Source organism: Blennius ocellaris (genome assembly GCF_963422515.1).
Source record: "Blennius ocellaris genome assembly, chromosome: 22".
In the NCBI taxonomy this organism is placed as follows: Eukaryota; Metazoa; Chordata; class Actinopteri; order Blenniiformes; family Blenniidae; genus Blennius; species Blennius ocellaris.
This window is the reverse complement of record NC_137671.1, coordinates 5,929,760-5,941,858: the sequence shown is the minus strand read 5'-3', so window position 1 is coordinate 5,941,858 and position 12,099 is coordinate 5,929,760. Positions and strand designations below refer to the sequence as shown.

At 40.0% G+C, this 12,099-nt stretch overlaps 1 protein-coding gene across 1 annotated transcript in view; it reads left to right on the top strand.

Annotated features, from left to right (window-relative positions):
- The window catches only part of LOC308146538 (monocarboxylate transporter 2), a 36,241-nt gene extending 26,292 nt beyond the window's left edge, over positions 1–9,949 (top strand). Inside the window, exons 4-6 of the mRNA XM_080518414.1 lie at positions 2,520–2,663; positions 3,489–4,286; positions 4,375–9,949. Of these exons, the coding sequence (XP_080374540.1) occupies positions 2,520–2,663; positions 3,489–4,286; positions 4,375–4,643 (1,211 nt within the window). The 3' untranslated portion in view covers positions 4,644–9,949. The remainder of the gene's footprint in view (positions 1–2,519; positions 2,664–3,488; positions 4,287–4,374) is intronic.
- The last annotated feature ends 2,150 nt before the right edge of the window (positions 9,950–12,099 follow it).

Genomic DNA, 12,099 nt, shown 5'->3' with positions numbered 1-12,099 from the left:
GACGTGTGTGTCATTGCCTTTTGGGACCGAGGTAGTTATATTTAGTTTGGGGTTTTGTCCACTGTGTAATGAAGTCCACGCCGCGTCTGGCCAGGAGATGATAAGCCTTTTTCAAGGGAGTAATGTGCCGGCTCTGGGGCTCCCTCATCTCGGCCCCCGATTCGTTCCCGCCGAGCCCCCGAGAATACCGATCTGCTGCGGATGCAAATGAGGGGAACTCTCCTCAAGGTCGCAAAAAAAGATTCATGCAGAGCAAATTAAGTGGGATGACTCCTTGCCCGTTGTGGCTTTTTAAATTGCACTGGGCCCGGAAGAAATATGATCCAGCTTCTGGCTGGTAATGAGAGCGTTATTTAAAAAAAAAAAAAAAAAAAGATTTCTCTCCCACTATTCGATTCACACATCCTGTAGTTTAAATTCAACAAAATCTTTAGAGACGGTCTCAATTATAAGATGCAAAGATTCCCCCCCAAAAAGCACTTTGAGCAATGTAATTATACATGAGATGTTATCGAGAGGGAAACCAATCAAAATGCTGTCTCATCACTCCAATGAAAAAAAGAAAAATAAGACAAGAAATGAGTGACATCAGATCAAAGTTGAGTTGATGTTAATGCAAATTGAAGGAACATACATTGAAAAAATAGAAACAAAACTTTAAGAAATGAAACTAACGTTACAGAAGCAAGTAACATGGTATACTTGTTTAAGATATGTATGGTGAGGAAATACTGGCCATTCATATCATTATAACCACTAATAAATTAAATGAATAACAGTGATTATCTGTTTGTCATGGCCACTGTTAGTAGACGGGATCTGTTACACACTAAGTGAACATTCTGTCCTTTAAGTTGATTAGATAGAAGCAGGAAAAATTGGCAAGCCTATGTTTAAAAAGGGCATATTACTGTATATTAGAGCGAAACTGATCTCAAGCTGTTTTGTGGCGTTCCTGGTCAAAATCTGTCAAAACTGGTTCTACAAAGCATCTACTAGATCTACTGCAGCTCAAACTGGTGCAGAATGTATTACTGGTTCTGATAACTAGAGCATGTTTAGAGATTTTTTTTCTTTTTCTTTTGTTTTTGCAGGAAAATAGATGTCTGCTTTTAATGCTGGCAGTATTGGCAGCACTGAGTTTGTTACTCAATGATGGTTGTTGCCACGGTCAAAACAACTTACAGATTTTGTGGGAAAACTACAGCTGCCAATTGCATTGATCTCACTAAAAAGAATGCAGTAGAAAGGAGGTAAAGTGGCAAATATATAGTTGATTTTATTAAAATCACAGAAAAGACCCAAGTAATATTGTTTACTTGCCAGAGCATTGTGAGATATGATATTTGGCCTACTTGATGCCATAGATCATAAAGACTCCAGTGGAGGTCATTCATGACCCAATAAAATCAATACCAGAGCTACAATAACCCATATAAAACAATCTACATTAATATTTAGTGTTTACACAGAGTGCCGGATCTGTGCTTTCAAAGCTTCCTGGTTGTGTTTTCCAGTGTTTTCGATTTTTGCGCTTCACTTTCAAAGCTCCCATAAGCTTTAGTGTTCAGTGTGATGAGCACACTGCACACAACCAAGTAGAATCCTTATGAAGTCAGCCACTGAATTTGTCTCTAAACACTTGCTGGAGGCCAAAAACGAGCTCAAGGGAAGGTGAATTTAGTTTCACAGTCATCCTTCTATTTGCTACATCAATATTCGCAGATGATTATATTACGGCCGGGTTTACAGCTGCATCGCTCCCAAGTGGACATGAAAGTAATCATTACAGCTCTGCGCTTAACATTTTCAGAAAATGTGCTTTTTGAAAATGGAAGGGATATAATTTCACACCTATTGCTTGTTGACATACAGTTAAATAAAGTGTGTTGCATAATAAAAACGTGGGCGCACTTAATTGCATTTGGCTCAGAAAGTACTTGCTGAATGGCGGTTTACAATGAGAATTAGCTTAATGGTATTCACACTGACCTCTGTTTCTTTTCTTCTTTTTTAAATCGAGCAATTTAGATAAGATGGTTGAAGTGGGAATTCAGTTGCCACCTAATTAACCTGATTCCAGTGTTTCGCGTGCAGAAATAGCACAGCAGGTGTCCACACACCTTATATAATCGCACTCCATTACAAATGACAGAAACCGCTTTGTGAAACATGTTTGTGGGCCCCCAGCTGAGTGCAAAAACAAAAATTACACGCCACGTTGTCATGCATTCTGCGTATACATCTTCAGCCGTGTTATATAGAATATAGAATGACAGTCCTGTATGCAAGTCCTCTCTAATTTATCACTCTAGTCACTCCATTCAAATTGATCTGACACCAGATTCTGGGAGAGCCACGTCGGAAAAAAATTGAAGCGGCTCAGCCGCTGCTATTAATAGCAGCTGGGTCCTCACGGACGTCCGACGCTAACCAGATTAAATCATTAAGCTCTCACTTTCAGCGGTGCTGACGGTAAACATGCAACATGTGTGGTCCATTTCCCCCGTTTCCCACAGGTCCCATCAGCAGCATCCTCGTCAACACGTATGGCTGCAGGCCCATCGTCATGATGGGGGGTTGCCTCTGCGCCGTTGGTATGATCTCCGCTTCCTTTTGCAACAATGTGCTGCAACTTTACATCTGCATCGGGGTTATCGGCGGTAAGTCCATCCAAATCCACTTAGGTCCATTTTGAGTTAACTGGATTAGCCCCGAACTGAAAGAGCTGGGTTAAAAATAGACTGAGTGGAGCATCAAGCTTTACGCTTTTCTGTGAGTAAACTAGTGTGGGTTTAATGACCCCTGTATCAACGTCCGGCCTGTGAATTTATGGATTTATATATTATACATTGATCACAGAAGAGAAGAGCAAACAAACATACTGTCCTTATCTACACCAAATCTGTCTATACGTGGTCTGTGGGCCAAACCTGGTCTAAACCAGCCTGTGGGAAGATCTTGGAAAAAAACTACAAGGAAAAGTTCACTTTAAATCTTTAAAATAAGAAAATGTAGTCATTTGATGCTTTTCACACAGTATTTTTTTTTTACTTTTCAATGTATTTTGTATCAGATTATATAGAATTTTTCCTCATTAAATTTCGACATTCAGACAAGGAAAACATTCAAAGTTGTGGTTATTATGATTACGTATAGACTGTTATTATTTTACTGGCTGCCTCTGCTTTATTGAAAATACTTGGCACCCCTGCTTTAACGGCTTGTTTTTACGAGCTTCTCTGGTTTTTTTTAAATTCTAGGTGATGTTTTTTTCTGGCCGCTTCTGACAGGCACAGGACTTTTTTTGGAAATACAAAATGAAGGATGCATTTAATCAATGAATATGTATATGTGCGACAACACAATAGTAATATCGATGTGAAATAGGGCTGCAATATAGGAATCTTCAAATCCTTCGGTTGTTGGACCTGTCGGGGCTTGTGCAGCATTGTTGTCATGACTCTCATACACTAATGTCGTTACAGGACTTGGATTGGCTTTCAACCTGCAGCCGGCGTTGACCATGATAGGCAAATACTTCTTAACGAAGCGTCCCATTGCTAATGGGCTGGCGATGGCGGGCAGTCCGGTCTTCCTCAGCACCCTGGCGCCTCTCAACCAGTACCTCTTCAATAACTTTGGCTGGAGGGGCAGCTTCCTCATCCTGGGTGGGCTGCTGCTGAATTGCTGCGTGGCCGGTTCTCTCATGAGGCCTCTCGGACCACCGCCTGGCAAAGCCAAGAAGGAAGACGCCGTCGTCGCCACCACAACGAAAGAAAAGCGCACTTTCTGCCAAATAATCAACACGTATCTGGACTTGTCGCTCTTCAAGCACCGCGGTTTTCTCATCTACCTGTCGGGCAATGTCATCATGTTTGTGGGTTTCTTTGCTCCGATCGTCTTCCTCGCTGCCTACGCCAAGGACATGGGCGTGGACGAGTACTCCGCCGCCTTCCTTCTCTCTATTCTCGCTTTCGTCGACATGTTCGCCCGGCCTTCCATGGGGCTGCTGGCCAACTCGCGCTGGGTGCGGCCCAACATCCAATACTTCTTCAGTTTTGCGGTGCTGTACAACGGGGTGTGCCACATCCTTTGTCCGCTGGCTGAAGACTACAAGGGCTTAGTGATCTACGCCATTTTCTTTGGCTTTGCCTTTGGCATGGTCAGCTCAGTACTCTTTGAGACACTGATGGACTTGGTTGGACCTCAGAGGTTCTCCAGCGCTGTTGGACTTACTACCATTGTGGAGTGCTGCCCGGTTCTCATTGGTCCACCGTTAGCAGGTACAGTTTCTTTTAGAAATGTTGATGTCGGTACCCAAATATTTTGAAATTGTTGATTCCTGAACATTGTTTTTATTGTGTCTTGCAGGAAAACTGGTGGACGTCACAAAAAATTACAAATACATGTATTTTTGCTGTGGAGCTATAGTGATCGTGGCTAGTATTTGGCTCTTTATCGGGAACTTCATTAACTACAGACTCTTGGCGCGCGAGCGCAAGCAGGCCGAGATGTATAAACCGGCTGACACTGAAGATCCAGACCAGAAGGAGGCTGATGGCAAAGCCCAGGCCTCTGAGGAACTGGCTAACAAATGTGAGAAAGGTGAGCAACCTATGCAGAGGGAAACCAACTTCTAAATTGTTATGCTTTATCAGCAGCTCACCTGCTGCCACTTCGCATCAGCGTCACCTACGATCAAACTGAGCTCCAAGCCGTTAAGGAGCTTCACGGTGTTCCCCCAGGTTCTAATCGCGGTCCTTTGTACTTCTCTAAAACTAACTGCCAAAGTAACAATTGTGTTGCACGAGACTGTGAGGCATATTATCTGTTTGTCTAAGAAAATTAGCTGTGACTATGAAAGACATATTAACCAGAGAGTATAGTGTAAGATACTTTATGCATGTCGAGAGGCGACAAGTCAGAAATTGTTTGTGGAAAACGCTGTCCTACAAACTGTATTTTTTTCTTAGTTTGGTCACGTTCACCTCACGTCGGGTAACCTGCAAACACTGCAATTGTTTCTGCCTTGCTGAATTAACTGTTAGCAAAACTATGAGCGACAAATATTGGCTGAAAATTTGGAAAATAGTCCGACAATCAGTGTCAGAGAGAAATATTATACCTGCCCTAGTTTGTTCAGGGTTGAATTTATTCATTTTCCAAATTGTCACACGAACAACCGTGGTTTCAATATTACTGCTGTATCTTCCGATATGACGTGGATGCAAATTCAGTGTTGCCACTGTTCAACAGCACCAGCAAACTTTACGTCCGCCTTCAGAAGGAAATAAATCCACTGCATGTCATACTGTGCGGATGGGGATCAGATATATTTAGAAGTGGAAGCAATGAAGGAGCTTATTAATGGTTAGAATGACTTTTCAGCCACTGGCTTAAAGATAGCCGGTGAAACACTGATCTTAAATCACGTGTTTCCACAAAATGTAGATTGTTTTTTTGTTTTGTTTTGAAATATTGTACAACCATATCAGAACTGCTACATATCGGGGTGCTATGGTGGTCTTGGCACTGACAACTAAACATTGAAAGTAATTCTAATACATTTTGATTGTTTTATTAATGAATTCATCCATTCTCCAGGTGTCAACTATAAAAAATATAAGTATTTGGAATCTCATGTCAATTGTGATCACACTGGTGCCCGTGTATTATGCTGCCCACCTGTGCACGGGATCATCGTGAGGTTCAGTCACAATATGTTGCGTTAAATGTCTTGAGTTTTTCCGATACTTACAGTATGCTGCACTCCAAAAGGGTCTCACCACCCCCGTACCCCCCACCCCCGGCATCTTCATTAAACTGCTGCAATTCAGTGGATTTAATTATAGTTGAATGTAATTTCCTCTGCGGGCCTTAATAAGGTATTAATGACCAAAAACCATCTGCATAATAGTGGTTTTCTACACTTAGAGCCCATGAGCAATATACGTTACCACATTTTAATGCAAATATACAGGGAAATGTGTTTCCAGTGGTCAGTGTCAGTCCATTCTGTGATGCATTGCCTTAAATATCATGTAGTAGAACAATTGCAGGGGAGTTGTACGTCAAATACTTGATAGTATATGTGAAGCTGATAAACCTTTGTAATCAATGTGACCCATCTTGTTTATTGCTGTGACTAACTTTCAAACTGCATTTTTTTTTTTTCCCTCTCTGTATTGGACTGTCGAAGCTTTAAGTGATTGTGTTCCGCATCCTGTAAAGTAAACTAATTCACTAACAACACGCACATCAGTGTGTAGACGCATCAGAAGGGACACGTTACTAACTATTGAATGCGAATCAAGTGTACCTGTATAATTGTGCACTGGGGGAAAAAAACAAACAAACTGAATAGCCATAACTTGTAACTGTCTGTTTGTATAAATGTCAGTGCTGTTCGATATTCTAACCATTCCATGTGTTAATTTTTGTGAATGTCACCCCTCTGTGCTATTGATCAGTTTTGTCTGTGCGAAAAAAGCTGACCAAATGGTGTCCTATCTGCGATGCCCATACAAAGCCTTTTCTTTTCAGAACAAAAGCCAGTTCCATCCTTGAATAGAAAAAGCAGGTCAATCTCAATTTAGTACCAGGGCCATGAACGGGATAATAGTATTTAAACACAGACGACTGCAAATTGTGAGAAATGTGATTACATTATGAAGAAGTTGATTTTTAAGAAAGAATTCTGAGCAATTGCTACATTGTGCCATTTCTCTCAACACCTCCGAGTGTAAAATACAGTGAAATGTCCACAACAATTAACCAAAAAATTACAACTTCATGCTTTTGCAAAGGTGTTGAATTGTCGTCTCTCAGGCTGCACGGTTCCTGCAGCCTTCAGCAAACCTGGTAAGGGTCTGATGCTAATGCTACTTAGGGTGTCACACTGATCTCTCGCCCTCTGGAAATACTGCCATTCTTGGCCATTGGACTCTCTGACCAGCCCGACTTGTCCAATTTGACATATATTTGACATCCCAAAGGAAAAGTGTTCAGAATAGCTGTGTAGCAAAGGGAAAGATTCAATAATAGGTAATGTTGGGTACGCAGGTGCATCTCAAGCTTCAAGTTTCACATTGTAATTGTCGAGTCTTCACCTTGAGTGTTCGGAAGCTGCCAGTTACGATAATCATGGCTTCTGGTTAAAAATATTTTTGAAATACAGTATTTTTATGACCTTAAGAATCAAACAATAACCCAGCCATCCATCTATCTTCTGTACCATTTTATCCTGTTCAGCATGCGCTCTGGACAAGTCGCCAGCCCCAAACATATACGAATAAAATATTTGACTTTTCCAGGGTTTCACTTAAGACATGTGGAAAAATATCTTTTCGACAGTAGTATTATGGGATACACCATTAAATAAATCAGAAAAAAAACTGTAAATATGATCATGTGAAACAATTTGCACACAGGAGTTTATATTTGGACTTGGCGTCACTTTATCTTCATTCAAGCGTCATCCTGTGGACTTTGACTCCCGCTCCCAGAATGCACTCCTTTCACCAGCATTCTACGCCGTCATCAGTCTGTCATAACATCGCCTGCACACACACACTTTTGTCCTGCCTGCACCTCGGCAGTGGGGGAAAAGAAGGGAGCAGTGTCCTTGACTTTCCTCACTCCACGTGGTTCTGAATGAAGGAAATAAGACTGCTGTACAATCACTTCCTACCAAGTAACACTGCCCCCTGCTGGTTTCAAACGACTTAGACCAAAAGGTTAAAAAAAAAGAAGAAAAAGCCAGGTTTCCCATTTCACAGATTTCATCCAAAAAACATTAATTTCATTGAATAAATATGTCAACACTTTTTTCTTCTGGTGGATTTTAATCTTATATCATTTCCAAGACATTAGGTATAAAAAGAGGTGGACAAAAACACAATAGTGTTGCATAAAACAAAGGAGAATACCAAACATATAACCCCCCCCCCCCATGCTTTGGATGAATTGTACAATTATTTTTGTACCATGCAGTTTTTGTTTCATCAGCATTCGCAAAGAGGTCAAAAAAAGGCTGCATTTTCTTTACATTTGTTGTAATATGTTTGGAATTTGATGGTATTCTCCTTGTATATAATTTGCACTGTGTGAAGAGAAAATACTTTGTATTCCTGCTTTATAATTTTGACGCTACACAGAAAATATATATTAGGTATAATGTAAAAACACTGATTAAACGATTTGCACCAATAGCCTTATTATTACACTGCTTAGCATCGCATAGATTTAATTTTCTTATGTGTGTATTTCTAGAAAGGAGATTTATCAGAGAAACTGCATTTATTTAAATGGCAATTCAACACTATTTTTCCCCCTTAGATTATTTTTATATGAACACACGACTTTGTTCGTAAGAAATGTGTTTAATTAAATGTGGTGTAGTCAAATCTAGTGTCCCGTGTGTAAACCAATAGAAGAAATGTCACTTTACTGTTCAACACATGCAGTTGTATGATTTTGTTTTTTGAGATATGAGAATTAGCTTACTGAAATAAGAGCTACTTAAAATTTTAGTCACTAATTTGTTGCAATGAGGATGAAGAAATGTTGAAATTGCTAAAATATTGTATTCGACTTGTATTCTGGGTCTGCGTGTATCACAAATGTTTGTGTTATTTAAAATCAATGCAAACCTTCACTCATACAGCCAACAGAATTACTGCAGATGAACTCTTTCATCAAACTCTTTCCTTTATATGGATATGGATACGCCGTGTGTTTGGGTTGACTGTAAACAAGGTGGTTTGCTGCTTCGAGACTGAAGGATTGTTATGTCTCCGGCGGTTAAGCTAACTGTGCCTTATTGTGTTTTACGCACCGTTTTGAACAATGACGCTTCACCCCCCCCGGCCCCCCGACGCTTTGTTTCCACTTTTGTCTTTTGCTCCTTGTATGTTTACACGTCACTGCCGTTGTTTCATTTCCTGTAAATAATCAACTCGCGTCGCCACAACTCTGAGAAGTCGCTCCATTTTTCAATCACGCCGTTGATGTTTAAGTGTCTAAGTGCTGGAACAAATTTAAATATTGAATGCTTGTTCAATTCAACAGTATTTGTACAGAAACTCGATGATGCAAACGTTTGTCTGTGACCACATTTAAAGGTACAATATGTAACATTTTTAACTTGAAATGTTGAAAAAGCAAAGCGTTAAAGTGTTAAAGTGGTATGTATTGTTTGTCGAGTACATCTAACAGAAGTATTTTGCATTTTTCCAGGCATGTAGGTTCTTAAAACTTCAACCTTTAGACATGTCTCGATGGTGCTCTTCCATTAGAAAGGCCATCTGGTGGTGGATGACACCTCATTTTATCAGCTGGTGTTACTGAGGCGAAATGTCCCATAGGTATGTTTTAAAAACCCACATGCCTGAAAAGGGGAAAGCAAAATACCTATGAACAAATTGAAAGAGTATGAAATGGATAAAACGATCACCCTAAAAAACTAAATCCTCTTTTTGGTAAAGTATTTATCCACTTTTATTTCCAAAATCAAAGAAAGAGCAAGTCCTGAAATGGAAACACAAGCTTGACGTGAGTGTCGAAGCTCCTCGCTCGCAGCAAACTGCGATTTCTCCCAAGAGCTCGACGGAGCAGACGGAACAAAAAGTGAAATCTTACATAATGTACCTTTAAGCACAGTTGTGTTGGCGTGCCTGGACCTTTGTTCCGTGTTCCCAGCAAGTGACTTCAGTCCCGACCATGTCCTTCCAGTAGCAGACGATTCGTGCGCTTTCTCATCAGGGCAACTTCACTGTATTACGACACTGCGCCGTCTTTTTCCTGAGGGTGTGTCAGTCTGTCCACTACCTCCGCAAAACGTCACGTCAGAACGAGATTAAAGAACCACACGGGTAAAGAAAACTGACTTTATGTTGTTTTTTTTAACTCTAACATGAAGAGATTACTGTCACACTAGCTGAATAAAGAGTACATCTGAATGGATCCCTGTTTGTGTTTTGTGTTTTATTGCCTAAATTTGAACTGTGAACTGAATACACCAAGACTACTGCTCGAAATACCAACGTATGTTATATAGACCCTAGCAAATGGAAATATACTCTTGGAATTGCTGGTACATACAAATCTCATTAACCCAAGGACCTCATAATGTTCTTTCTTGTGAAATGTCCCTGTATACCACACGAGCAAACACACAACACACACGCAAAACAAAGGATTTTCTTTTTTTACATTTTAAATTTTTGGGGGGGTCAGTCAAAGAAACAGACTTGAATACTTTTCAATTTTCAATATCTACCATGTCGTCTGCAACTCTCATAACTGTTACTTGTATTTAATGAGGATTATTTCAGACATAACATTTGCACATGTACATAGATGCAACTATATATACAATTCATGTATAAATATACCCAGATATCAGTTGCATTGTACATAAACTCATATCTACATGCACACAAACTGTAATAATGTCTACAAAGGAGGAGGAAGAGGCAAAGATATTAAATCTAATATATCCCACACAGTGATGTGTCTTGAGGTTCATGGCTTGTGCCGGATGAATGTGTTGTCACATTCTGACTAGATAGATTAAAACATTTTTTTTCAGAAATGCCTGCTGTCGTAGACATTGGGCTGAAAGATACCAAACTGCTCCACAGAGAGGAACTGTATAATTCAGTGATATGTCTTAATTCCGGCCAAAAACTACATCAAAATAATAATTTGAGTCCAGCAAATTGTTTCTGTTATTGCAATTAAAACAATCTGCCAAATTCACTAAATATTAAATCTAATTGTAGTTTCTATACAGATACTGGCACACATTTAAAATAAATGCATGCCAAGAGAGAAAAGATTGTTTTTAAACATCTGCGTAAACAAAATGACTACAATTCTGACTTCTGAGGTTTTATCTTATAGGTTTGAAAACATCAGGGACCAATACTGTTGAAAATCGGGTTATAAATTGCGAGTTAAATCGTCTTGATCCATGAAGGGTCGAGCTTAGCTAACGGCTGTATGTTTCTGTCCCAAGCTATTTACTGGTGAGTTTTTTTCTGGTGCTTTGCAGCGAAAAAGTATCTGTCCAGAGAGGAGTTCCTGTAGTCTTTCTGTTCAGATGTGGCTGGAGCTTCAATTTTGATCGAACTGAGGTGAGAGTGCTAACCATTGTATGACCTGTTAATATTTTTGACATAATTTACTCACTGCTTTTTCTAAACTTGTTAAAAAAAATTCATAAAAATGTGTTTAAAAGTGTAAAATGTGGTTTTACGTAGGATGTAACCGGACCACGAATTGCACACAAGTGCTTTATTTGTTCAAGATGTCTGTACTATTGCTAATTCTGCCTATTTTAAGGAAATATGTAATATACATTTGAACATTTTATTTAATTTGAGCCCATGCTCTTTGAGGTAAACCCCATTACACTGACTGACAGTGGACATTAATGTAACTTGTAGTTTTCACAGTGTATGAAAACCGGGCATATTCACGCCAGTTTACATGAAAGGCATCATTTTTGGACTGTGGGAGGAAAACCGGGGAAAACACACGTGTATCCTGTCGACGAGTGCGGGAACCCGGTACCAGGTTGGTAATGAAGAGCATAAAGCTCGAATAACAAGAATAACAGGCCAATCAAGAATCAACTGCAATTATGCATTTACAGGCTTTGTAAAAGTGGACAGACTGCCATGATGCACATTTTCTGTCTCGCAGCGTTTCATTTCATTGGCTTCCCCTCCTCGTGTCTGATTCCTGTTTCCTGCTCTGATGCGTTTCACCTGTGTGAGCGTGTGATTGTCTGCACCTGCTGACAGCAGTATATATTGGGTTCTGTTGTGTGTCTCGTCGCCTGTATTCCTCTCAATCCAACGTTTCTTTGTAGGTTTTGTGTTTATTTTCAGGGGTTTATTTTTTATAGTTTTTTTTGTCTGTGGGCTGCTTGCTCCACCTTCCCTTTTCCCTACAACTCGCACCCTATTTGTGCGACAAGGTTTTCACGTGCAAACTTTTGTTGGGTTTTGGGTGTCCGTTTACACGACGGCGGTTCTCAAACGCTACTACTGAGCACCTCGGCCATAGTAAACAGTTGTTCTATACATT